The sequence below is a fragment of the Apodemus sylvaticus genome, chromosome X (genome assembly GCF_947179515.1).
Source record: "Apodemus sylvaticus chromosome X, mApoSyl1.1, whole genome shotgun sequence".
In the NCBI taxonomy this organism is placed as follows: Eukaryota; Metazoa; Chordata; class Mammalia; order Rodentia; family Muridae; genus Apodemus; species Apodemus sylvaticus.
The window spans coordinates 12,777,870-12,805,846 of NC_067495.1; the positions used below are offsets into that span (position 1 = coordinate 12,777,870).

A 27,977-nucleotide genomic window follows, 5' to 3' on the forward strand; every position below is an offset into this window, starting at 1 on the left:
TGTGCTCCATGCTTGCCCTCCCTCTGGGGGAAGGAAGGGCAGAGAGTTTATTGAGCAGTAGAGGAGGGGTAAGAATTTAGAGGGCATGGACACAGGCCATCTCGTCTCCCAGGTCCTCTTCGTCAAAGCGGGAGAGAATAGATTCCTCATCACTGTAAAGGGAGGTGGTTCTCTGTGCCAGCAGGTCACTGGCAGCACTGTCCATCTCATCCAGGGTCAGGTGGCATGCATCTGCAATCTCCTGCTTGGCTAGGGCCACAAATCGTGGGTCTTGGGCAAAGAGACCTAGGCCTTCAGAGATGAGCACCTGGGGGGGGAGGGTGGTCCAAGTGGGATTAGTGTTGATCAAATGGCACAATGTGCACAGCGCAGACCACTGTGAATAAATGACACGCATGCAGCTCGCAGGGGGGACAGGATCAAGTACAGTATGCTGAGAGGAGGTAGTTCCACATGCTCAACACAGAGTCTGGCCATTCTCGGTCCTCCTTTCCCAGCTCCACCCTCTGCCCCTTCTACCCCAGCCCCTTTTCCCACACCCATCTGGACTCACAGCCTCCACCAAACTGTCAGCACTGCCCCTCTTGCCGTGGTTGGGATCCGAATGAGCTCCAGGCACTTGCAGACAGGTGAAGGTACGCAGTGGGCCACCGAGTTTGCCAAGGTATCCCCCACCCACTGTAGACTCCTCCACCAACAACAGAGGGGCATATAGCAGTCGACCCTTCTGAGGAGGGGCTGCCCAGGAACCCTGGGTCAGAACAAACAAACACCAGATGGGTAAGCATGGGTGAGTGTGAGAGTCTTCCATTCACTCTTGTGAGTTCGGTTCCTCTCCTCTACTAGACACAACTGGAGTCGCATGGATGGGTGTCGGTCAGAGGACAGATAAACAACTTCTTTATTTGTGGGGATCAAAGCCAGAGCCATAAACATGCCAAGCCAATGCTTCACTGCTGAGCTACATTCCCAGCTCCACACTGGAATTTATGTCAGGGTATAGGAAGGGCCCGTTTGCAAGCATCATGTGTGATTTATTTATTTATTTATTTATTTATTTATTTATTTAAGACAGGGTCTTTCTCTATTATCAAGGCCTGTAATTTACTACATAGCCCAGGTTGGCTTTCATTTTTCAGCAATCCTTTTGTACTAGTCTCACAAGGGCTGGGATTATAGACACAAGCCACCCAATCTAGATGTTTTGGTGCAAGCATCATGTGTGATTTATTTATTTATTTATTTATTTATTTATTTATTTATTTATTTAAGACAGGGTCTTTCTCTATTATCAAGGCCTGTAATTTACTACATAGCCTAGGTTGGCTTTCATTTTTCAGCAATCCTTTTGTACTAGTCTCACAAGGGCTGGGATTATAGACACAAGCCACCCAATCTAGATGTTTTGGTTCGTTTGAAACAGTCTCTCATGTAGCCTAGGCTAGCCTCAACTCCATATGTAGCTGACAATAGCTTCAAGCTCTCAATCCTCCTGTGCCTACTTCCCAAGTGATAAGATTGCCGGTATGGGCCGTCATATCTGACTCTAAAACCTGGGATTTAAATGCCAATTGTGTGTGTGGGGGGGTGGCTGGAGAGGGCAATGAGCAGTCAAGAGCATGTTCTGCACGATCATGGGGACTAGAGTTCCAATCCAAGTGCCCATGACACATGTAGCAATCCAGATCCCCCACATATGCCTGTAACCCTAACAGTAAGGGAAGCAGAGACAGGAGGATAGCTGGAGATTGCTGGCTTTGTGACTAACCAAGAAATGGGAGCCATTACTTCAGAGTAATAGGGGGACAGCAAACCCATTTCACAAGCACAGTGGTGATTATAAACGTTCCTTCAAGCGCCCCATTCTTCTGAAGGCCCTGGAATGTAGTATGTTTATAAGGTTCAACCTCAGATGCTAGTTTCCTAAAGGCCACAGTATCCCTTTTCCTCACCTGAGCCCTGCCTGGGCCTGAGGTCCGTCCACGATGGTAGGTGCCTGGGATGGGTAAATCTTCACAACTGCCCTGGCGTTGCAGACACTGGATGGTGAAGGAGGGCTTCCGACCTGGTGGGCAAAGGACAACGGAAATCCCTCTTCTGCTCTGTTCTGTTAGCCTTTAGGGTTTCATAGGGTCTATTTTTCTGCTTGCCTGCAGGTGTGGGAGGCAGCAAACGTCGGCGTGGTACATGATGCCCGTTTACATGTTGCTGGGACCAGTGAGTTGGTAAAAGGACTGGGTTTGAGGGGGTCCCGGCCTGCTCATCCAGGTCAGGGGTCCTGTGGAGAAGGCAGAGCTAGCAGTGAACTGAGGTATGGGAGGATTCAGAGTTGGGATACCAATGCTCCTGCCCTCTCCTGCATAGCCCACGTGGGGTGGCCAGTGTACCAGTCAGGGACTTCCTGTTCCTCATTCTGATTGTCCTGCCTTTGAATTCCCTTGAGCTGAGTACTTTCTTCTTCCGGGATAGTGAACATGAAAACCCCAGAGCTTCTCCTGGAGAAACGGTACATATTAGTTAGACCAGGTCTTAGCCCCCGATATCTGGTTCCATGTTCCTCTCATCCCATGCCTGCCCCATCCCCTGTACAAACACTAGGATTTATAGTTACTTGTAGACAGGATCTTACTATGTAGTCCTGGCTGGCCGAGAACTCACAGATAACTGTTTGCTTCTGCCTCTTGAGTGCTGAGATTGAAGGCATATGTCACGATCCTTGATTTGCATTAATCTTTTGCACTGGGTTTCTCATAGTTTCTTGCTATTCTCTTTCATATTTCTCTTGTTACCATTTATTCCTATTTGAGTCCTTGATTTGTCTTGGTCTTTTTTTTTTTTTTTAAACAGGGTCTCAAACTCACTATATAGCCAAGGATGGCCTTGCTCTGGATTCCCCACTGCCTCTATCTCTTGAGTGCTGGCATCAATGCTGTGGCCCACCCACCACATGTGACAATCGAACCCTTGAAACATATCTTTCAGCCGGGCAGTGGTGGCACACGCTTTTAATCCCAGCACTTGGGAGGCAGAGGCAGGTGGATTTCTGAGTTCGAGGCCAGACTAGTCTCTCCAGAGTGAGTTCCAGGACAGCCAGGGCTACACAGAGAAACCCTGTCTCGAAAGCCTTAAAAAAAAAATTAAAAAAAAAAAGAAAGAAAGAAAAAGAAACACTTCTTTCCTTCCCAAATTTCTTCTTGAAGGCCACTGGCCCTTCTCCTATGTCACCCAGCATGGTGTCTAATCTTTCTCCATTCTCACAACCTTCCCCACAGGCTTGACCGTACCTGTGGGGCTGGGATCCAGCCTGTAGCACACTGGGAGCCACTCCATCATCATCACTAGGCCCAGTTGAGAGAGAATCTGGAAGTTTCTCTTTAACAGGTAGAGACACCGAGATCCTGGAGTTCCTTCGAGCCTGGGGCTGGGAGTCTATGGAATCCTGGGGAAAGTCATTTGGCTTGAGTGTTTCATCGATGTAATGGCTAAGTTACTTGATCAGTGTTTCGCTCACTGGTCCACAGGGACCATCACTCCCTACGGGCTGAATCTGGGTCTTGTTTTCCAACAGCCAGTGAAAGGTATTGAATAGTTTTCCATTGTAGAGGAGGCTTCTCCCAGACATAGTATGTAATTTGATTAGGGGTCTGAGGTCTGAGGGAGCTAGTTCTTTTTTTTTTTTTTTTGACAGTCAAGAGCTTTGGAGGGGACTAAAAAACTTCTCCTCACTTTGTATGTTTCTGGGTTATTCTCAGCTTCCTCCTCCTCAGCGTCCTGACGCATTGCTTCCTCCTCCTCTTCTTCCTCACTGTCATAGGTGAGGGCCTGTCGGATCTCAGGACCTAAGTCCTGTAGGCTCCTTAGACCAGCCTGTGGAAGTGGAAAGAAAAAGAAGGAAATGTGTAGCTCCTGCTCTAAAGTGTTCCTCTACCAGCTTGCTTCCCGTGCAAAGGTGTGTGTGCCAGGGCTCTGTTTCTTCCTCTGTGACATGGGTCTCAGGGGATCATGAGGGAGGTCAGCCTCCATACACATGGCCACCCATGGCCCTGTCCTGCAGACCTGAAGGACAGAGGACGTGCTCGTTGGGGCCTCTGTTCCTAGTAGCCCCTTTTCTTTCCTTCTCCGGAATTTGCGGAAATAATCTTGGATGAGAAACGTGGCATAGAATTTCCCCACAGTGACTTCGTCCTCTGGGGCAAGAAAGAGGGCAAAGTTACACAGGGGTCCTGCACACTGCTACTACCTCCCAGCAATAATCTTGGCAGATAGTAGACAAGGGGCTGGGGCTGGGCAGCTTACCATCGGGAGGGGGGATGACCTCATCCAACAATTTCTGCTTTATCCGCTTCCAGATCTTTTTGATGACCATCCGAAGCTCCTGGTTAGCTTGATCCAGGTTCCCTGCAAGGCAGGAGAGTATGGGGCAGGGGAAACAGAAGTATAGAAGTTGCTCCTCATTGCTTGGGGGCAGGGGTGGGGTGGGGTGGTTACACGGCTTTGCTTTGAAGCTTCACCTGAAGTTTCACTTCACGCCTATCAGATAAGGTATGGAGGTAAGCCTGGAGAAACCAGTCAGCCATTTTGAGGTTCAGACTTAGGAAATATGTGTCTGTCATTCTTTGCATCTGTTCCCTCAACCCTCCCCAGGGATTATTTCACTCCTCCCCTCCCTCCCTCCCCTCCCCTCCCCTCCCGTACCTTCTGTCTTGATCTTCAGAGATGTCCGCACCAGGGCAAAGAGCGTAGCATTGAATGTCACTGTTCCATCTGAGTTGAGGGGCACATTCATTGCCACGAGTCTCTGTAAACACCAGAGACATAAAACCCACTCTGGGAAAAATGTTAGGTATACTCTGAATGCCTAGGGTAGAAACCTTTGTAGATGTAGTCATATGCCCATCCCTACCAAAGGCAAGTCCCTTTGTTTTGCCGTAGAGTATAGAGCCTTCTGGGAGATTGGCAGGTGAGGGGGTGGGCAGGCAAACAGACCTTGCAGGCCACTCGGTGTGGGCATAGCTTTCCGAATCCCAGTGGGGGCTGGATGCGTCTCAGCAGGGCAACCACGTCCAAGTGCTTGATACGGCCCCTGGGGCAGCGAGAGAGGTGCGACTGGATTAACAGTCTTCCTTTAGGGCTTTCTTAAGCCCCATCCCCAGCAAATCATTACCTTAATCAGTACCAACACTATAAGGCTTTGAGGGGAGAGCACAGATGGGGCGGGCAGAGGATAGGCTATTAGAAACCTGTTATTGATGGGTGATGGAATGTGTCAATCTGAAGTTCTGGAACTAAGGGGCCATGGAGGGCAGCACACTATCCCTAGGATTCTAGGTAAGATATTAGAGGGTATACTTTGCTCCAGGGTCATATTCAGACCAGATCCTCTTGAATTCATCGAGGTGGTGGGGTCCAAGGATAGACCAGTCTCTGGTTAGGTAATCAAAGTTATCCATGATTACAGCCACAAAGAGGTTTATAATCTGTGGGTCAATGAGCAGAGTTAAGTAAAGAGTTTTGGGGGTGGATAGGTGCTGGGATGATCTTATACGGATATTGGCTCACAACCTCCTTGGTTGATCTTATTGTTGGGGCAGTGTTGTCAAGAGTTGAGCTTCCCAAGCCATTTGGATATCTCAGAACCACTCAGGGCCAGCCCCCATGGCAGTGACAGTGGCCATGGGAAACGGTTCTTACCAGGAAGGCGCAGAGCATGAAGAAGCTGATAAAGTAGACAATGGCAAAACTGCTCCCACAGGTGAATTCCTCACCTGGGCCAAAGTCAGACTCAGGGTCACATCGATTTCCTGGAAGGCTGGCTAACATTATCTCTTGCCATGCCTCACCAGTGGCACACCTGGGGGAGGGTCACAGAGGGGTAGTATTCTGAAGGAGGGACTATAAAGTCAGGTCAAGTACAGGGGAGGGAGAGGATGGCCTACTCTCATCAGGGGCTACATTTTGCATTTATTTGCTGTGTGTGTGTGTGTGTGTGTGTGTGTGTGTGTGAGAGAGAGAGAGAGAGAGAGAGAGAGAGAGAGAGAGACAGAGAGAGACAGAGAGACAGAGAGACAGAGAGAGACAGAGAGACAGAGACAGAGACAGAGACAGAGACAAAGACAGATAGGCAGACAGACAGACAGACATGATAATGGCAGTTATAGAATATCTCTTACAGATTAGGGCACTGTGGCCTAAAAAGGGGGCACATCTTACAGCCAGAAAAAGAATGTCTTAGATTAGAATATTTTTGAAAGACCCCCTCAGATCACAGCCAGAAAAGGCCTCTGCGTATGTGGAACTCAGGCTGCCCTCATATTTCCATAGCTTAGCCATCTTGGGGCCCATAGCGGGTGCTTGAGTACCCTAGGTATTCTGAGGGGCAAGGCAGCAGGGAAGTGGGAGTTTATCACCTGAACAGAAGCAGCACAGCTTGTGGAAAGGTCTGGAAATTGTTGTTTCGGTTGATCTGCGTGCCGTCCTGAAGAGCCACTTTGCCAAACATCTATAGACATACAGAGGCTGTGTGCCGGGAGTGAACCTGTGTTCCCATCTGCTTCATAGTCCCTGACACCTAAGGGAGCCTTAGAATCTTGAAAGCAATTACTAATGAGCCCATTTCACACATGCAGACTTACCCAGGGTCATCTAGTTTGTCTATCTTTCTACCCCTCCATCTCCACACTGGGGTTATTTCTACCAAGTCTGTCAGACAGAAGAATTATTCTCTAGGGTCTCCACTTACCTGCATGCCAATGACTGCATAGATGAAGAATATCATTGCTATGAGAAGTGCCACATAGGGCAAGGCCTGGGAGAATGGGAAGGGGATAGATATTTCAGGTGCAGCCAGAGAGCTATAAATCCCAGAATGCACTTCTCTCCCCTAGCTTGGGTCTGCTGGGAGATAGAGTCTACATTCAAAGTTTCTTGAATTACATGTGTCTCCCAAATGTGGACACAATATTAAATAGAATAAGTTAAAGTCAGTGAAGCTAGAGGCACGTTATGAATTGAGAGTGCAGAGACAGAGAGAAAGTTGGAAATGGTAGGTCAAAAATGGTATGGAAGAGTGGGAGCTGTAGTTCTGCATGGGGAATTACCTGGAAGGACTTGATGAATGTCCACAGCAGTGTGCGGATCCCTTCGCCCTTACTGAGAAGCTTGACCAGCCGCATGACTCGGAAGAGGCGAAAGAATGTGATAGATATGCGGGAGCTGTCCTCTGAACTCTGGAGTTAGGGATGTAGTGGGGTGCTCAGTTTATATCAGCTCTAGTAGCTTTTTTGCCTCATGCCTTGGCCCTCCCAGTTCCCAAATATCTCAGAACCCAGGCCCAAGAGTGGTCAGGGGGTAGTTCTAAGGATTCTTGGGCTGGGAGGGATGGTTGAAAAAAAAAAATCCTGTTAGGGGTGAGAAGCTACCTCGCCAAGATGGCCTCCATTCTGGTGGAACATATGGGCAAAACAGAGATGATAAAGGAGATGATGTAATCATATGCCCAAATGGACAAGGGGAAATGATGGTGCATACTCAGGGGATCATGGGAAAGGTTATGTGGTATTAGATAGAGATGATTGTAGACAAAGTTTTATGGGGTGGACATGAAGGGGGCAGGTAAAGGACACGGTAGAGCACAGACATTGAAGGAAACAATGGGGCAAAGCATCATGGAAATGAGAACAATGGGTGATCATTGGAGAAACCAGTGATGCAGAAATGCAATTGGCAGCATTGTCCATCAAGGTTATTACCATGTAGTACCCATTGGATGGAATGATGAAGCCAATGATGTAGTCAGTTGTGGTAACAGAGCCGGGAAAGAGCCAGTATAGGAGAGATGGAGTTGGTGAACAATATGGAGCCAACGAAGTAGTCAGGTGGATGATGGAGCCAAAGCAGGTGTCAATGGAGTTGATGGAGCCATTGGAATGGGGAAGAGACAATGAAAAAGATAACAGAAACAGTAAGGGGGGGGATTTTGGGAGGTAGTAGAGCAGAGAACTGTGTAGGCTACAAAATGAAATTGGGGAGCTGGTTAGCTGGTTAGAGGGAGGGGTATGTTGGCAGAGCCCATCAAGGACTGAAATTTAAAAAAAAAGATGTATCTAGAATGAGGAGTGTTGTCTTCAGGACTGGGGAGGATGTGAGTGGGAGTTGTCTACCCGAGTGAGAGCAGGCTCTAGGGAGAGGATAGAAGGGTTAGTACAAAATCAGTTCTCACATTGACTTCTGTGACAGCAATGTCGACTACGCTGCCCACTACAATAAGAGCATCGAATGTATTCCAGGCATCGGCAAAGTAATGCTGTAGACAAGAGGAAAGCAGTGTGCTCTGCTCTTTTAGCCAGAAGAGCAGCGTAGGGGACCAGTAATGGATACATGCTATTGAGGAGGCAGGGCTTGGCTTGGACCACAGATGGCCTCTACCTGGGTCCCTCTCATTACTTAGTCTTATAACTACTTGGTTGCTACCCTCCACCTCCCCTCCACCAGGCTATGGAATGTGCTTTTCCCATAAAAAGGAGTATTCATAGGGTGTGGGTCTAGGGCATACCTTGGGTTTAAAGGCGATGATTTTGAGCACCATCTCAATGGTGAAGAGGCCAGTGAAGACCATGTTGAGGATGTCCATGGCATAGTTAAAGGGAGCAGTCTGCTCATAGTGCTACGAGGAAAACCAGATGGGGACAGAGCCTAAGGCAGAGACACACTCTACACAAACACATAGTCCCTGACCTGAGCTGAGGAGACTGTGGATTGGAAACACTGTGTCCGACAAAACTGGGTCTTGATTCTCAGAGTGCCTTGCATTAAGGCAAGGATCATTCTGAGAATGAAGCATCAACATAAATCTATTGGTTGACAGCTTCCTTGAGAAAAAATATTTCATTAAAATATGCAAGAATTGCTGCCTGATGCAACTTGCTTTTTTATTTCCTACTTAGGTGTGGTATTGATGTCTGGACTAGTTAGTTGTTTTGTGACCACAATGCAACAACCAACTTACAGTGGAATGGTGTAGCAGCAGGAAGATCAATAGAGCCTAGCTCACTGGCCAACAATGGGAAGGCACCCTACATTAGTGTTTCTCAACTTTTGCGGCAAATAAGCAAACTACACCAACTCTAGGCTGCACGACATTCTTCATCTTAGAATCCGAGTCTGGAGTGCCTTTTACAATCTGTGACAACTTGCAACAGTCATGGACCATTGCTCTAACACTCCAGAATCTTTAAAAGCAGAATGCAGGCTTTGGCCTTAGATTTGAAGAAAGGTTCCAAATGTGCTACCTTAAGGCTCCGAGAGTTAGGCAGATGTGTGTGTGTGTGTGTGTGTGTGTGTGTTGTGGGGGGGGGCGGGGGTATGTTGTTACTTGCAGACTAATGCATTCTTAATAGCTCTCAAAGAGATTGTGTGAAGAGAACAAATGTCTGGCAATGATCAAGATGGAGGGTTCAGCAGACCTGCATGGCTAGGGCAACCGTGTTGAGCAGGATGAGCAGAAACATGAGGTACTCAAAGGCAGCAGAGTTCACGGTGGCCCACACGCGGTACTGATGAGGATTCTTGGGGATGTATCGGCGGAGTGGTTGAGCTTTGAGGGCATATTCCACACACTGGCGCTGCAGAGCGGTATAGAACATGGGTGAGCAGGGGAGGCTCCCGAGGCAAGAGGGGAGACAGTTTGGTGGGCGTGGGTCAGGAATGAGAGGTCACCTGGTTCTTGTCCAGTTCACAGTTTTGGTATTCTTGCTCTCCCTGGGCACGGAATGTGATGATAACAAAGCCCACAAAGATGTTCATCATGAAGAAGGCGATGATGATGATGTAGACAATGAAGAATACTGATATCTCCACATGGTAATTGTAGATGGGGCCCTCATCTTCTGCGTGTGCATCTATGGCTTTGTATAGAAGCCTGTGGGAGACAGTGGGAGGTAGAAGTGAGGGTATGTTCAGGGGATTCCCAGCCCCCAAATCTCCAAAACCCCCTAAATTTACAACTTAATTACTTTGGACTTCTATACATCCACAAAGAGACTCACACAAGGCTTTTAAAGGGGCCTACATCTTTGGTTTGTTTGTTTGTTCCTTTTTTTAAAAAAAATTTATGTGCATTGGTTTTTTTCCTCCATGTATGTCTGTGTGTCTGATCCCCTGGATGGGAGTTAAAGACATTGTGAGCTGCCATGTGGTTGCTGGGAATTGAACCCAGGTCTTCTGGAAGATCAGCCAGTACTCTTAACCACTGAGCTATCTCTCCAGCCCCCTATTTTCCTTTTTTAAAAACAGGGTCTCATCATGTAGCCTTGGCAGTCCTGGAACTCAACTATGTAGGCCAGGATCCAAACCTTCTGTCCAAGAAACCTTCAAAGACTCCTATGCAGCCCTCAAAAGAAACCTATTCAGATGTCAATCAATTACCTTTCAAAATCCTCTATGTTTCTGCAGACCTTTATTCCCCTTATGTAAGGTTCTGGAGCATCTCCCCAATGTGGTTTTCCAGAACTCCCCAAAAGCTTCCAAAGATCTTGGAACCCAATCCTACAGTCTTGAATGCTCTGCTCAAATCCACCCAGTAAATATCAAAAGCTTTTGTAGCTCTTTGTTAAACTTCTGAACTGCATCTCCTCAGCGAACTCCCTTTGAATTTCCCCATCCTCTACTTAACCCCTTGTAATGCTCACCTAGCCTTTTCTAGATTTTCACCTATTCCCTCAGAAACCTTTCCTCAATTTCTACAGACATTTCTCCAAAGTCCCAATAAATCCCTAGCAAGGTTCTGGGAAATCCCTGTCCAAGCTTCTAACACATTCACCAGTCTCTAGAAAGCTATACCCAACTGGAGACAGTGGCACAAACCTGAATCTCAGTACTCAGATGAATAGGGAAGGAGCATCATCAGGTTGAGATCAAAGTAGGCTATGTGGTAAAACCCCGACTCAAGAAAATAGGCCGTAGGGATGTAGCTTAATGGGCTATCATTGCCTAGCATATACAAAACCTGGGTTCAATTTTCAGGCATTGGAAAATGGGAAAAGGAAAGAAAGAAAACCCTATCCAGTCTTGAGACTTTCATTACATTCCTAAGACACACTCTCATCCATTCCCAGGTGCTCTCAGGAATTATCTAGACCCATCTGCCCAGTGTCCTGTCATCCCCAAGGCCCTGCCCCTCACGCAGGCCAGCCTTCAAAGGTAGAGACAGTGAACAGGGCCATCATGGCTGAAAGGACGTTGTCAAAGTTGAAATCACTGTTGACCCAGAGCCGCTCCCGGACCAAAGGTCGTGACACATCTCCATCAGGGTAGATGAGGAAGGAGCCCCTGTGGGTGTTGTAGACAGGTTAGATGGGAGAGGAAGAGAAATGAGGAGCGGTGGCAAAGGGTTTAGGAACCTTATGGATGGAGCAGGGCATAGGGGTGTACCTAGACAGCTTGCCCTCACAGCCTGCCCTTTGATTTCCTGACTGGGTTATTGTAAACATTCAATCTCTGTCTAGTTGATTTTTGTCTTTGCTTTTTATTAAAAAAAAAAAAGCAAGGCTACTAACAGAACCCATTTCCCATTTGTCACAAGGATGGAGTAAGTCAATAAATGACAGTGAATCATGGTGGTGCACACGTTTATAACCCCATTATTTGTGAGGCACAGGCAGGAAGAGTTTAGCAAATTAGAGGGCAGCCTGGTCTATGTGATTTCCAGGTCAGCCAGGACTACATACTGAGACCATTGTCTCACAACAAACCAAAAGACAGACAGACACCAAATCAAGTCAGGCATAGTGGCACATGCTTATAATCCCTGCAACTCAGGTGGCAGAAGACAGGAAACTTGTGAGTTTAAAGCTATCTTGAGAGTTTCAAGGCTGGCTTGAGACATATTGAGATCAAGGCTCAAAAACCAAACAAGGGCGAGCAAAATGGCTCGATGGATAAAGGTCCTTGCTTCCAACCTGATGATGTGAGCCCAATCCTCAGAACTCACATGGTGGAAGGAAAGAAACATTTCTCTCACGTTCTTCTCTCATCTCCACACATGCGCAAGTGGCTTGCGTACTCCCCATATGAATAAATACGTGAATGCAAAAAGAAAAAAGAAACAAAGAAAGAAAAACAAACAACAAACCAACAACAACCAAAATTAATCTCTGGAACACAGTTTCACTGTCACCACTGTCATTGAACGTTTTTGCCATTCAGGGGATAGTAGTTCTCCAAGTGGCCAAAGTGTCCTAGCACTGACTCTATCTATGCCAGGCACTGTGCCAGCTCACCATGCAGGCACTTTGCTGTGTTTACATATTGCATGCACCGCCTCTCTGCTTCTCTCTCTCTCTCTCTCTCTCTCTCTCTCTCTCTCTCTCTCTCTTCCCCTCCCTCCCTCCTTCCCCCTCCCCTCCCCCTCTCCCTCCTCTCTCTCTCTCTCTCTCTCTCTCTCTCTCTCTCTCTCTCTCTGACACAGGGTTTCTCTGTATTGCCCTGACTGTCCTGGAACTCACTCTGTAGACCAGGCTGGCCTCAGACTCAGAAATCCACCCGCCTCTGCCTCCCAGAGTGCTGGGATCACAGGCATGCACCACCACCGCCTGGCTTCTCTCTGCTTCTCTTAACAGCCCTGTGAAACAGGCATGCTCTTTCTCCCTAGTTTCCAGGTGATCTAACAAGGGCTAGGCAAAGTGTGAGTGTGTCAACGCCTCCAAGTGCCATGAAGTGGGTTTGAGTCAGGGATTCCTGGCTTCATGGTGTTTGCTTGAAACCACCTCCATCTGCAAACATCTCTAGATGGAAGCTGGCATTTAGAGCAGGAAATTGCAAGAAGTTCTGGGGAGGTATGTAGGTAAACTGAAAAAAATGTGGGCAAGGTAACATTATGGGGGTACTTTGAGGGCTTGCTGAGATATGAGAGCCTAGACAATTAGAGGGGAGGTCTGGGATATAATCTTGGAGGCATTTAGGGAAGTTTGAAGGTCTTGGGGACTTTCAGGAAACCAGCCATATTTAGAGGTCTTGTTAAGAGGCTGTAAGATGCTTCAGGGACCTTAGGGAGGTCTGGATTTCTCTCTGTGATTTGGGAAGGGTTCTGGATTCAGTAGAGGGTGAGGCTTCAAATACTCACTTGCATTCCTTCAGGGTGTGTTTGGCCTCATCAGTGCAACTGTAGAATTTTCCCTATAGGGAGGAAGTGTGTCAAGCAGGTTCACCTTTCACCCCACCCCCACCTTGACCCTTGCCTCGACCTCCCTCTGGATCTCCCTCACCTTGAAGAGCTGAACACCAATGCAGGCAAACATGAACTGCAAGAGGGTGGTGACAATCATGATATTTCCGATGGTCCGGATGGCCACGAACACGCACTGCACCACGTGCTGCAAAACACCCACACACATGACCGATGGGCATCACAGGCCATACGTGATGAATACAGCCTGAGGACTTGGGCCAGGGGTATGTGGTTGCAAGTCAGAGATGTGTGATCAGGAATAAATGGTCAAAAAGTACTATGGTGGAATTGCATTCACCATAGCTATTATTACCATAGCATGTATGGTATCAACAAGGAATAAGGGTTTTCTAGGCAAGGATATGTAATCACTTGCCAAGGACATGAATTAGAAAAATGTAGTCGTTGTCACTTGTAAGGAACATGGGTCAGATCACACACATGGCCAATAGGGAGGAATACGTGGTCACATGTTGGGTTCAGGCTGCATGCAGTCAGTCATGTCTTTGTGCAAGAGTCAATTGGATCAGTTATTCTGACCCAGGCCCTGGGTCATGTGGGTTTTGGGTGAACTGGGCTTACCTTGAGTCCCTTGGCTCTGTTGATGGCTCGGAGAGGTCTCAGGACTCGAAGGACTCGGAGAATCTTCACAACTGAGATGGCACTGGAGCTGGAGAGGGGAAGTTTTCAGGCCCTAATTAGGGATTGGTCCTGGTTCTGGGAGGAGCGGGGTGGGCAGGGGGAGGTGTCACTCACTGGATGCCGAAGGAGATGAGGGACACACTGACCACAAGCAGATCCAACAGATTGAACCAGCTACGGCAGAAAGAGCCTCGATGCAGGAAGGCCCCAAACACTGTCATCTGGGGATCAGATTACATTGGATTAAGTGTCAGACCTGAGGATATAGCTGATGGGTAAGAGCGGAGGAAGAGACCAGACAGATAGGTGGTAGGAATGGGCTGAGAATGGATTGGGGCAACTGCGGGTATGGCTGACGGTCCAGTAATCACCTTTAGTAGAATCTCCACAGTGAAAATGGAGGTGAAGGCATAATCAAAATATCCCAGAATCTGGGAACATAAGAAAGAGGAGGAACACTGTCATAACTAATGGGGATTATTAGTAGGCATGTGTGTCTCTCTCTTTTTCTCATCTATCTATCTATCTATCTATCTATCTATCTATCTATCAATCATCTATCTGAGACAAGGCATCACTCTGCAGCCCAGGCTTCAGAGTTGCAGTAATCTTCCTGCTTCAGCCTCCCAAGGACTAGAAATCCAGGCAGGTGCGACCACGCCAGCTTGCTTGTGCACCTCAGAGTAAGCCTTGCTTTCCCTCCTCAGCATCAGGAAAGACTGTTAGACATGCCAAAGGTTTGGCCACCCAAGATGAGGGCTCAGCTTTAGACTACTCTGTCTGCCCAGATACATAAGTGCCCTTGGCTTGTTTGACCTTGGCGAGTATGTTTCCCCTATCCCCTGTCCCCTAACCCACACTTCTCAGAGTATGGAAATGGCTGCCACCATTTTTGATCCTCTTTTCCAGTCCAGTGAGGCGTTTTCTGGTTTCTCTCTACTCTGGCTTTAGATTTGTGCCCAGGAGAATGCCCTCTGTGAGTTCCTCCCAGCCCCCCAGCCATGGGCTCACATGGTTGCGGAAGGAGTGAGCTCGGATGGGGTCCTCAGCAGCCAGAGACACACTACTGAGGATGATGAACACCAGGATGAGACTGGTGAAGATATGGTGATGTATGAGAGTGTGGCAGGCCTTCCGAAGTCTGGGGAGTGGAGAAAAGGCAGTGAGTAGAAACCAGGATCGGTGTTTCCTGGGAGGCCCCAGGGAATACATCTGTGCCCCGTTGCCTCCTGGGTAGCTCCAGGGCTCCCCACCTGTCCAGTCCCTGTTGTCTTGCCCTATTGCCATTCCTAGCACTCACGGGTTGGTTTGGCTGAGGCAGAAGAAGGCACTGCCTTCAGGGATAGGTACCACCTTCTCTTTGGGTACAACTTCCTGCAAGAGTTCCACATGTCCTGCACCATTTTCCTCTTCCTCCTCCTCCTCCTCTTCCTCTTCTTCTTCCATGTCTGGTGCTGGGGAAAGAGCAATGAGAAAACTCAATGGAAAGTTCTTGGAACTGTGCTTGTTACGGGACAAACTCCTTTCATTTCCTGCCTGGAATCTCAGCCCCTCAGCGAAGGTTTCTTACATCTGTTTTGTTTAATATGGTATGCACAGCTCTCAGGACAGTGCCGGGAGACAGCAAGAGGCCGGTGAATGTGCTTACTGAGCGTTATATGCATATATGCGATTTGATAACAAAGGTTCTCAGAAGGCCCACAGTAAAATAACGTGTCCATTTCTCTCATTTAACCTTGGTATCCCAAATGTTGCTGCACATTCATTCATCTCAGAATAATTATTAGTGCAGGGCAGATTGTCTTACCCATGCTGTGCAAACACTTTACCATTGAGTCATAGTCCCAGTCCCTATTTATTTATTTTTTTGAGATCGTGTCAAGTGTCTCTAATAAAGTCCAGGTTGACCTGGAACTCATTATTTAGCACAAGGTGTCCTTAAATCTGCTACCTTTCTTGAGTGTTAAAACTACAGGCAGGTGCCATTGTGTCTACTGCCCTTCAGAATGAAGGCCAGAGAGGATTCCGTTAGGGCTCAGGAGTTCTGTGCCTGCATTCTCTCTCCGACAGTCCTTGTCACTTCCATGTGACCTGCCTACTTGCCTGCTTCTCCACTTTTCGAGCCTTCTGCATCCTCATTCTCTCCACCAGGCTCCTGGAGACAGGAAGATAGGAGTCATCAATTGTGGGAGAGACACCAGGGACACAAAGGAGGCATAGAAGAGACAGGATAGCATGGAAATAGTTTGTCAGAGGATGGGCTTAAAGCCACACACACATTGATAGGTATGGGAGACGTGGGAGAGACAACCCCTAGGCTTTTTTTAAAATTAGTTTTATTCTTTTAAATTATGTGTATCCATGTGTGGGTATGTGTGTGTGAATGCGGGTGACTTTGGAGGCCAGAGGCATTGGATCTCCTGAACCTGGAGCTGCAGATAGCTGTGATCTGCTTGACATGGGTCTGGGTGGCCAAATTCCAGCCCTTTAGGAGATCAGCAAGTACTCTTGACTCTTCAACTCCTCTGCCCCCTTTAAAAGGACAGAGTCTCTTTCTCTAGCCCAGGCTGCCTGGAACTCACTATGTAGAGCAGGCTAATTTGAAACTCAGAGACTCCCCTGCTTCTGTTTCCCAAGTGCTAGGCTCACCAGCACACGCAGGCTTCTAACTTACCGATACTTTGTTCTCCTGCGGAGGGTTTCCTTCACTGTTCTTCTCTCTGTTCAAGGAAATAAGGGCTGATTGCTGCAGGTGGTAACAGAGGGGGAAGGCTGGGCTGGGCACTGCTGTCAGGACAGACCTTTCTTGGGGCTTCCTGCCTATAGTCTGTCCTCACAGCATCCAGAAGGAGCCCGTGGAACCCTAACACGTCCATGCCCATCACTACCAAGAACAAAAGCCAACATCTCATCTTGACCCAGCACATCCCCCAGCTGGTTCTTTTCTTCCTCCCAACATGTAAACCCTATTTCCTACCATTTTTCTCCCAGCTGTGTTCCTGCCTCACTGGTGGTTTGTGGTTGCTTGTTACGGTGCTGGGGATGGAAACCAGAACTTCAAACAAGTACATTGTCTTCCTCTAAGCTAGGTCTCAGGCCCGGATGTTTTGTTGTAGATAGGTTAACACCGCCACCACTTCAAAGGAGCGATCTTATTGACCCTCATCTCCTATCCAGTCTCAGTATGGAGCCCATGTTGGCCTTGAAATCTCTATCCTTCTGCCTCTGCCTTCCAGGTATTGGGAATATAGGTATGGGCTTCAAGGCTTGCTTTCATTTTTCACTGTCGCTTTGTTCTGTTTTCTGCTCCTTCACTACTTATTAACATAGTCTTTTTTTTTTTTTTTTGAGAAAGTCCATGACAGGGCTGGAAGTCACGATGTAGACCAGGAGGGCCTCTAACTCAAAGAGATAACCCTGCGTCTGAGAGCTGGAATTATGGGCATGGGCTACGGCACCTGGCTGACTGTTATTCTTGAAGTTACATATCGATGTTCTTGAATTTTGCTCGCATTCCTCGACTACAAACAGCAAGGGCTCTGTCTGCTGTCACGCTGGCATGCCATGTCTGGCTGCTGACAGCATGTCAACCTGTGTTGTCTCCTTAGTATTTTCATCAGGGCCTAGCATAAAGTGTGTGCTCAATGAATATGTGTCGACCAAACGAATGAATGAATGACGACTGTATCTGGAGCTGGGGCTTTCCAGCACAAAAAGTCCCATGGGATGTGTGTTTGTGAGATCCACATTAGTGATCTCAGGGAAAGGAAGTCTCAGAGATGAAGCCAGAGCTCACCTGCCCTTGTCTTTGGCAGCGCCTGCGTCCCCGCTCGCTAGGTTATCCACAGCAATGGCAAGAAACACGTTCAGCAGGATGTCTGGAGTGAGCTCAGGTTGCAACGATGAAGAAGCGGCTTGCCTGCGTGCTGCCCAGGCCCACACCCTCACCCTGTCCCCTTTCACCATGCTCTATCCACTCCCTGAAAACTCAGAGGATACAGTTGCCGCAGATGAAGAGAATGATGAAATAAACACACACTAGCATCCCTGGGAAGAAGGGCCCGCCATAGGCCATGATACCATCATACATGACCACGTTCCAATCCTCACCAGTCAGGATCTGGGAGTAGGAAGTCACCAAAAAGTTCTTGGGACCCTCTATAACTCCAGGCCCTACCAACCCGTGTACATATCTCAGGGTGCCCAGGCCATACCTGAAAGACAGTGAGGAGAGCTTGGGGGAAGGTATCAAAGGTGCTTCTCTTGGTGTGGGTCTGGTCAAAGTTGAACTTGCCCCCAAACAGCTGCATGCCAAGCAGGGAGAAGATGATGATAAAGAGAAAGAGGAGAAGCAGCAAGGAGGCGATGGACTTCATGGAATTGAGCAAGGATGCCACCAGATTGCTCAGAGATGCCCAGTGCCTGCAACAGAAATAGAAAGTACAGGGTTAGCCTTTATTTGGTCAGGAGTCAGAAGCCAGGCAGACCTCCTGTTTGGGATACACTGGGGCACACGGGGTTAAACCAGGCTGTGGTGCCAAGGTTGGAAATGAGTTTTAGGATTGAAGTGTGATAAGAGTAGGAAAGGAGGATCGCTAAGTTTGGAGTTAGAGTTGGCATCCAGGGTATGGTGGGAGGTGAAAATCGCGGGGGAGGCGTCGATAGAATTGGGTTCCATGTTGGGAATGGGATGAACTGGGCATGGGGCCATGGTGATTTGGGGTTGGAGGAGTTGGGAGAGGGTTATGGTTAAAGGGTTGGTATAGGAACGGGGGTACAGAGGAGCTTGGGGTTCGGGAGAGCAGAACTGGAGAAAGGTGGCTGGCCTGGAGTAGGATGCATCAGAGTTGGGAATGGCACCAGAAGATCCGGAATAGCATTACAGTGGGTGCTCGGTGATGGTGCTAGGGCTGGGAGCTAGGGCTGAACTAAGATTGGGTTGGGCTTGGGATTAGAGAGTGGACCTGTGGATTATATGTAGTTGGGGCTGGGGTTAGAGAGGTTATGTGCCTGGGATGGGGGGATAAACATGGAGATGGGGCTTGGGGGTAAAGTCAGGTTGGGAGCTGGGATGGAGATGGAGGAGGCACTATGCCTGGTGACTCTCCTCTCCACGAGGGTCTGTGCTAGCTTTGCTTTCCCTAGGGTCCAAAGGTCTGCATGGAGCCGTAGGTTCTCCCAATGGATGCTTGCTAAATGAATGAGGAGGCTGGGGGAATCATCTCCGGAGCTAGGGAGTAGAGTTGAGGTTGCATTTTGGGCCCCATGCATACACACCTGGTGACCTTGAAGATCCTGAGGAGACGCACACATCGGAGCACCGAGATGCCGAGAGGCTGCATGGCTCCCACCTCCACCAAAGTAGTTTCTAGGATGCCCCCACAGACCACGAAGCAGTCAAAGCGGTTGAAAAAGGAGGCAACGTAGACAGAGGGGCCTAGGCCGTACAGTTTGAGAAGCATCTCCACCGTGAAGAGGCAGAGCAGAACTTTGTTGGCGTACTCTGTTGGGGGCAGGGTGGGGCATGTGTAATGTGGCGACATGTTCAAGAAAGCAGGAGCTTTGGCGGGATCTTGGGGGTAAGCAGGGAGGAAGGCCAAGTATGGGCCAGGGTTTGGTTGGGGTTAGGGACTGAAGTGAGTCTGTAGGTCAAACTGTGGGAGGTTTGGAGCTGGGGCAGAGCGTAGAGGAAGGCGCGGACCAGAGTCAACCTTTGTGAGTCCAAGACAACTCCATACTCAATGGTACAGTTAGCATCTAGGATGTATTCTTCTTAATTTTTTTTATATTTATGTCTTATGTTTTTGCTTCTGGGAATGGAATCCAGGGCTTCCCACATGTATGTACTCTTCCACTGAGGTACAACCCCGGCTCCAAGCCTAGAATTTCTTTGGGACTGAACTGGTTTGGGGTTAGGAGCAGGACCAATAATAAACTTGGGTTTAAGATCATAAGAACCATAATAGTTGATACTCGATGTTGGCTAAACATTTGCAGCTGAGCTCATTTCATCCTCCCAACACTCCATGCCATGGGTAGTTATTATTGGCTCCATTTTGCGCATGGGGAAACTGAGGCACAGAGGGGTTAACTTGTTCCAAGAGCATGAAGTTAAGAGCCGGAATTCTACTTCCTGCTCTGACCCTCAGGAGCTGAATCCTGGGGTTATCTGCTTGACACCAGAGCTGTGGTGATCAGAACCCTCAACTTGAGCCCTGAGGTACTATAAAGTTTTAGTGGAATGAAATTTGAGTTTGGACACGTGCAATACTGAGACTAGAGCTTGATTTGCATAGCAGGTAGCACATAAGTGTGGCTTGCAGGGTGGGATAGGACAGGTTAAGGTTTCTGCACTCATCTGGATTGGAAGGTAGTAGGCATCTGGGGTCAAAGACTCCCTAGAGCCTTTGAACTTCTGGGGTGAAGGGAGCAAGGGATGAAGAAAAGAACTGGCAGGCAGAGGCTCACCTTGGGTCTGGGTGAGCCACACGGGCTGCCCATGGTGCTCTGAAGCAATGGTCAACGTGTTGAGGAAGACGAGCAGCAATACAGCCCAGTAACAGGCATTGGACTTGACGGCCCTGCGGCAGCGTGCGCGGAGACCCCGGTTGACTCGGCGGAAGTAGCGGCTGGGCAGAGGAGAGCTCATCACATTATTGAGATTGGCCTAGGTCAGCCCAGTGGGCAGGTTGGGGAGCCCAGAAGTCACATGGGCCATGGAGGTGGACTGGTCTCAAGTTCATGGGGCCAAAAGGTTGCATAACCTTTTCACAACTTACCAGACCTTGGTTTTCATAATCTTGTTTCTAGAAATGATTAGAAGAGGGTGTGTGTCATAAGCAGCTGAGAGAAAATCAGCAGCTATGACTGGAGGTCAGGTGTTTGAAGCTAAAGTAAGAATGGGGGTCTGGGCTACATGGGGATCAAGGGCTGGGATTCCTCACAGGCAGCGTGTACAGCTGGCAATGGTCCCCTCCTCCTCATCCTCGTCTCCGGGGGTGTCTGTCATGGAGCCAGTGTCACTGGCTGGGAGGCTGGCTGCAGGCAAAGTGAGGATAGAGGTGAGGACCCAAAGTCTAGGCCCCACTTTTGATTTTTCCCTCTGTCTACTCACCGTAGCGCTGCCCCACCCCTTCTTGGCCTAGTCCTCCTCACCGTGGCTGCTGGTGGAGTGCGTGGAGCGGGTAGAGTGACTGAACCATCGCAGTCGTCCGCGCCTTCTGCTGGTCAGCTCTGACAGTTGTGGCCCTGTGGGGGATAGTTCCAACTGAGAAGGATGGCTTGGTGGCAGAACCAAGGTTAAGTCTAAGGGACAAGGAGCTAATTGGCGTCTTTGTATCTGAGTCTGGGTTGCAATTCTGTGTCCTGCGCCAGATTCAGAGCAAAGCCTAGGGTGGCTGCAGGCTTGGTCTGGGTTTCAGGAGGGCAATCACATCAGGGGTAGGAACGAAGCTGGGCCAGAACTGAGTTGCCTACGGTGGCCCGCCCGTCCCTCTTCAGCAAGAGAAGCCAAGTTGCCGTCTACTGAGGGGTCCTGAGGTTCTAACTCCTCAGCCTGTGTGATCCAGTCCAGGTAGCCCCGAAGGTCCTCTTCCATCTGCTGCTTCTCCCGAAGCTTCTGAAAGTCACCTCGGGCTTTTGCCTTTTCTCTTTCCTTGGAGAATTCCCTGGAGGGAGAGGGAAGCAGACTATGGAAGGAAGTCACTCTCTGTAGCCTTACCTTTACTACCCCAGCCACAATAGCTTTCTAATTGTTCTTTGGATATGACAAGGGCATTCTAGTTTCCAAGCCTTTGCACCAGCTGTTCTGATGACTTAGAATACCATCAACACTTTCTTAAGAGGTCTTTCCTGACTTTTAAAGAATTGCATCTATCTATCTATCTATCTATCTATCTATCTATCTATCTATCTATTCATTTATGTGGTAAGTGGGTGTCATGGCTTTGGACCAAAGGAGTCTTGGGTCTTAAAATTAGGTGATCAGACTTGGCAACAACATCTTTACTCACAAATCCATGTTGCTTGGTTCTGATTATATATATATATATATATATATATATATATATATATATATATATATATAAAGAGAGAGAGAGAGAGACAGAGACAGAGAGACAGAGACAGAGAGACAGAGAGGCAGAGACAGACAGAGAGACAGAGAGACAGAGAGACAGAGAGTAGTCAAAGTGATTCCCCTGCTTCTGCCTTCTAAGTGCTGGGATGACAGCTGTACATTGTAATCCTGGCCTGATTATATATTTTTGAGAGAGTGTCTCATTACTAGCTCTGGGCCTCACCAAACTTACAATCTTTCCTGACTCTGGATGTTGGCTACAGATGTGCAATGCTACACTTGGCTCTAATGTTCCCAGTTAGTTCTTTTTCAAAGGTATTTATTATTTATGTGTATGTGTGTGAGCCTGCCTGAGGATGAACATCCCTTGCCTTCAGGAGCCCTCCGAGGCCAGAAGAGGGAATCGATTCCTTCAACAGTGAAGTCACAGGTGGTTGGGACCTGTCATGTGAGTGCTAGGAACTGAGCCCAAATCTCTACAAGCACTCTTTTTGTTTTTATTTTCTTAGACAGGGTTTCTCTGTGTAGCCCTGGATGTCCTGGAACTCACTATGTAGACCACGCTGGCCTCGAACTCAGGAGATTCTTTGCTTCTGCCTCTTGAGGGCTGGGATCACAGGCATGAAGCACGATGCCCAGCTTCAGCAAGCATTCTTTACTGAGCCACTTCCTCAGCCCCAGAAGCGGGTATTTGTAATTGCAACATCTCCCTGTTCCTCTTTATTTTCTCTGCACAGAGCATAGTGTGTGTGTGTGTGTATCTGTGTATCTGTGTATCTGTGTGTGTGATGTGGACACATTTACTTATCACGTGTTGCTCTTATTCGTATCTTCCTATGAAAATGCAATACTCAAGAAACCAGGGGTTTCATGTTTCATGTTTCGTTTCTCTAACAGTGCCTGCCACAGGTAGCTGTTTAAGTCTGAATGACTGATGGGACACATCAGATTATTTTAGTGGTGCTAGGGGTGGAGCCCTGAGTCATAGAAATGCTAGACAAGTGCTCAGACTTAACTTTTTTTTTAACTTAAAAAAATTGAGGCAGGGTCTCACTAAGTTGTTTAGGCTGGCCTTAAACTCCAGATCCTTCTATCTTAGCCTCCCAGGGAACAGGGATCACAGCGTTGTGCTACCAAGCCCAGCTCAGCTGGGGTTTATGGAAGATGCTTGAGAATTTGGCAGCACAAAAGGGCAGCGAGATAGGGAGGATCGTAAGAGAGAATATCTAGGCTTCTTACCCACTTAGGACTCCAAGCACAAGGTTGAGGACAAAGAAGGACCCAAAGATGACGAGGCTCACGAAGTACACCCAAGGTAGCTCATACCCCATGGCATCCTGCATCTGGAGACAGAACATATTCCAGAGTGCTGCAGACAGGAAAAATCTGAGCGAGGGAAGAAGGGCGAGTGCAGCCTCCACGCTGTGTGAGGGCTTGTTCACCTCACCCAGTAGAGGACGTCTGTCCAGCCTTCCATAGTAATACACTGGAACACAGTCAGCATGGCAAAGAAAAAATTGTCGAAGTTCGTGATGCCTCCGTTGGGTCCTGGCCAGCGCCCGCGGCACTCAGTCTGGTTCAGTGTGCATGAACGCCCAGAGCCAGAAGACGCACAAGGTGACGGGTCCTCCTCTGCCTCCATGTCTGCAGGAAAATTGGAGCCTGGGGCTATGAAGCAAGTCACACACTGATTCCTGCCACCCGAAGCCCTAACCTCTTAGGGCATTTATTTCAACGAGCTAGATATTTTTAAGGCAAAAGGAACCCTGGGCTCCCCGGGTCAACCCACTGGAAGTATCAATTGATTTGAACCACTGGGAAGCTGAGTCCTTCCAACATGGGTCTGGGAAGAGTCAGTATGCATGAACCTGGGGGCAGAGCCTCTTGCAAAGAGGGTAGAGAAAAGGCTTGGGTACGGGTCTACATACATGCCTCTGGGGGGATATGTGGAGTTTGCAGTCTTAAATGCAGCAGACTGAGCCCGTGGGCGAGTCTTGTGATACCTGCACAGTCATTGCTGGGGGAGGGGTTGTATTCTGGGATTTTTAGGGAGGAGCCTGGAATACAGGGATGGGTTTGGCTCTACAAGGTTAGAATCAGAGCCTAGCAATCAAGTCCTGAGAAACTGAGTGGGCTTTCTAGAAGCAAGAGGTGAGGGCAGGGGGCGTGTCCTGAGTGTGTGAAAGGGGGCTGGCTGACCAGATCCCAGGAAGTAGCAGGTCTTGTGCATTCGTCCGAGGAACAGCTCGAGTCCGATGATGGCGTAAATGATAATGACGAAGAGCACCAGCAGGGCAATGTGCAGTAGCGGCACAAGCGCCTTCATGATGGAATTGAGCACTATGTGCAGGCCTGTGCCGGGGAGGGGCAGGCTCAGCGCGTCCGCCATCAGCCTGGCGCCCCTCCTCCAACTTGGTGAGGGGCGTATACTTACTCGGGACCCCAGAAACTAGCCTCAGTGGTCGTAGCACCCTAAATGCCCGCAGTGCCTTTACATCGAAGCCTCCGGGTTTTCCTCCAGTATGCGGGGCATCTCCTGGCCGCCCGGGTCCTTGCTCCAGCAGCACGCTGAACAACCTGATGGCGGAGCATGGGGCGTGGAGGGGAGTCAGGGCTTTGGTTCCCGCCCTTTCCCTTCTTTCTCTCCGGAAAAGCACAACCCTCTGTGACTGGAAACTCAAATGGTTTAAATTATGTCAATATTCCAGATTTTAGCTGCTGAACAGAGAGGCCTGTCTGAAGCAGTCGCTTCCTCGAGCCCCAGGATTCATTGGATTGCGAACCAGGGTGGGGTGCCCCTCCCCTTGCAGATGCACACCCGACCACGACGATGATGAAGTCCAGTAGGTTCCAACCATTGCGAATGTAGGCGCTGGGGTGGAGCACCAGCCCGTAGGCCACGATCTTGAGCACTGTCTCCACGGTGAAAATCACCAGGAACACGTATTCTACCTGTTCCTGAGGGCGGAGCAGGGGGCGGGGCGTGAAGGCCTGGACTTAGTGGGGGGGGGGGGAGGGGGGCAGGGTCAGACCCTGTGGGTGAGTTGTAGGCACAGGTTAGGGTTGCTTTTGCCAGGACCAAAAGTGGAGTAGGGTAGTCCCCGGAAGGGTGGGGTCTGGCTAGAGCTCTAAAGGAAACTGCAGTCTGGTTGGGGATGGGGTAGACCTCACCAAGTTGTGGTTAGCAGTGTTGGAGTCGTCCTCAGGGAACGGGATATATACCCCCAGTGCCACGCAGTTGGCAAAGATTGTCAGGAGGATGAGAATATCAAAAGGCCTTAGGTGCACACACAGTTAAGGACCCAGGAAGAGTGACATTCAGAATCCACATTCCCTTAGTGCCCTCTCCATCCAGAGCTAATTCTAGACTTCAAGGTTTGGACATTCCCAACCCTTCCCTGACCAAGGTCTTAACTTTGACTCCTCCCCCTCAATGTTATCATCATGATCATGATCATGATCATCATTATCATCATCATCATTGTTGAGAAGAATCTCATGTAGCTCAGGCTGGTCTCAAACCTCAAGCTTGTGCTATGTAGTTGAGGATGACCTTCAACTTCTGCTTCTGCCTTCTGAGAGAAAGGCTCACAGGTGTGTGCCTCCATATCCAGTTTGTGGGGTCCTGGGGATTGAACCCCAGGGCTTTGTGCCTGCTAGAGAAACACTACTGACTGAGCTAAATTCCCAACTTGACTTTTTGTTTTCTGAGACTCGATCATGCTATGTAGCCCAGGCTGTCCTTGAATTTTCAGTTCTTCTGCCTCAGCTTCCTGAGTTATAGGCGAGTATGGCCAGCTTAGTGCTAGACTCTTGATCCTAGTGATCTTCATTTCTCTGGTCTCTCTCTCTCTCTCTCTCTCTCTCTCTCTCTCTCTCTCTCTCTCCCTCCCTCTCTCTCTGCCATGTTTTGGATTGAACTCAAGGCATCTAATACACTAAATAAATGCTTTACCACTGAGCTACACTCCCACCCCAGACATCTTTCCCCAAAGTATTTGATCATTGGTCTCTAATACTCTCAGGCTTCCTCCAGTCCAGGTTTGACTTAATTCTAGACTCTAGACTCTTCTACACCCTAGTGAGCCATCCTTACCCCGAGCCTCACAGGATACTTCCACTCTACGATGCTGATGCAGGACCGACGAATGGGATTGGTAAGGGTGAGGCAGAAGAGCGCTCGGGGTGATCTCTGAGCACTGGCCACTGCCACAGTCTTGTGTTTGTTGTGCTGGGTCCTTCGTCTTGGGGTCCCCAGGCCCGATGCCCCGCTGGTATCAGTCCCCACAGTTGGAGGCCCAGGACAGAGACCCCATTCAGGGCCAGGGCCAGTCCCATTGGCTGGACTGGGCTCTGGGGTGGTGTCTGTGCAGAGAAACAGGAGTCAGGGAAGGGACAGCATAGGGCAATCATAGCCATTTCTTGTTCAGTCCCATCCCTCTATTTGATGGGAGAAGAACATGCAAAGGTATGGGGAGATGGGGGATGCTTGGGTTATGGGTGAGGGCTGACAATTGATGTTGGAATGAAGTTTAGGGTGGAGGGATTTTTTGCTAAGGAAAGTGGTCAAGGACTTGATTAGATGATCACCATGCTGTGCATTTCAACTTCACGTCAATTTTAAGTTGTGGATTTTGCATCTGAGTGGGTCCAGCCTCAATTGATATATACAAGAATGGAGTTTGGTTGAGGTTTTATTTAGGGCTGGGTATTTGAAGGGCTTGGGCTTGGAATTAGGATCAAAATGAAGGATACATTTTGAGTAGTGTTTGCATTTTGCATGGGATTTTCAGCCTGTAGTTTCAAGATTCTGTCTGTGGCTTTGTTTCAGCTTCTGAGAGGGGTAATGGGTTGGCCAGGTTAAAATTCCCCAGCTTTGAAGGAAATAAGATGTCTGGATTAAAATCTTGACTACGTAGAAGTTGTGTATTGCCTTGAGTAAATTATGGGATTACACCTGAGCCTTCGTTTTCCTAATCTGTATAATGGGAAGGATAATAATAGTTGTCTGAATTGTAAGGATGTTGTGAGGAGTAAATTGAGCCCAATCTTCCTAAAAATGTCTAGTATGTGCTATTATTATGATTTTGAAAATGAGGAAATTGAAATGAAAGAGTTTTTCTGAAGCGGCTGAGTCGGGAGTCAAATCAAAGCATTCTGACTCTAGAGCCTTTGCAGCGTACAGCAGCATTAGCCGTGTGTTCCTGCTCAGCATTCATTTTGTATTTGTAAAAAGGTCTGCTCAACCTGGAGAATTGGCTCTGTGCTTAAGAGCTCACAGTGCTCTTCCGAAGGACATGGGTTTAATTCACAGCACCCGTATGGCAGCTCAAAGTCTCCTGTAACTCAAGTCCTAGGAGATCTGATACCTTTTCTTACCTCTGCTGTCAATGCACACACATGACACTCATACATAAACTCAGGCACGTACACACACTTATAAGATAAATTAAAAACAACTTGAGAAAGGGTCGGTGCTGTTTCTGGACAGTCAGGGAAATTGCAATGTAGCAGTACTGGCGTCTAGATGTTAGATGACCTTCAAGTTCATGATAAGGTCTGTAGCTATCGAGAGGTTTGGATTCTAATGTCCCATGTGGTGAGGTAGGGGATTGTCTTGTGGTTAGCAGGGTTTAGATTAAGGTTTAGTGTGAGGCTGGATTTGGAGTTAGATGTGGAGTGAATGCTAGGGTCAGGATCGAGTCTGGGTTTCATTTTGGGAACCAAGGTTATGCATAAGGTTAGGGGCTATCGAGGATAACACATAGGCTAGGTTGTGGTGCATCTGAGATCAGGTGGCAAAGACGCTCTTTTAAGGGGAGGCTAGGGCAGGAAGAGGGGGATGATACTCTAGTTCCCCAGAGACTTCTCCGGGAGTAGGATCCAGGTGGGCAGTGGGTAGGTGAGAGGACGAGGGTGGACCAGAGCCCAGGGTGACTCCAAGGGTCTTCAGGGGTGGATGGCTGCTCTCACCTTTCCCGACTTCAGATTCCGACATCCTCCTCTGGAGATATAAGGACCATCTGCACACAGTCC

At 48.6% G+C, this 27,977-nt stretch overlaps 1 protein-coding gene across 1 annotated transcript; it reads right to left on the reverse strand.

Annotated features, from left to right (window-relative positions):
• Nucleotides 1-11: 11 nt before the first annotated feature.
• Nucleotides 12-27,939, reverse strand: Cacna1f (calcium voltage-gated channel subunit alpha1 F). The gene is made up of 46 exons (XM_052171615.1): nt 27,915-27,939; nt 26,038-26,306; nt 24,760-24,899; nt 24,376-24,620; nt 24,141-24,293; nt 23,389-23,585; nt 23,181-23,284; nt 21,341-21,531; nt 21,020-21,112; nt 20,809-20,902; nt 20,644-20,670; nt 20,333-20,493; nt 19,142-19,367; nt 18,079-18,286; nt 17,864-17,984; nt 17,661-17,742; nt 16,539-16,584; nt 15,968-16,019; nt 15,165-15,318; nt 14,876-15,005; nt 14,236-14,295; nt 13,979-14,085; nt 13,805-13,892; nt 13,260-13,367; nt 13,118-13,170; nt 11,179-11,325; nt 9,715-9,916; nt 9,462-9,620; nt 8,552-8,662; nt 8,219-8,302; nt 7,098-7,226; nt 6,740-6,805; nt 6,408-6,499; nt 5,692-5,851; nt 5,350-5,477; nt 4,987-5,083; nt 4,696-4,798; nt 4,297-4,398; nt 4,057-4,187; nt 3,727-3,867; nt 3,285-3,439; nt 2,388-2,495; nt 2,151-2,278; nt 1,953-2,065; nt 554-751; nt 12-307 (listed from the first exon to the last, which is right to left on the reverse strand). Exons 1-46 carry the CDS (start codon nt 27,937-27,939, stop codon nt 77-79), a joined length of 5,919 nt encoding a protein of 1,972 aa, XP_052027575.1. The 3' UTR covers nt 12-76.
• Between the last annotated feature and the right edge of the window lie 38 nt (nt 27,940-27,977).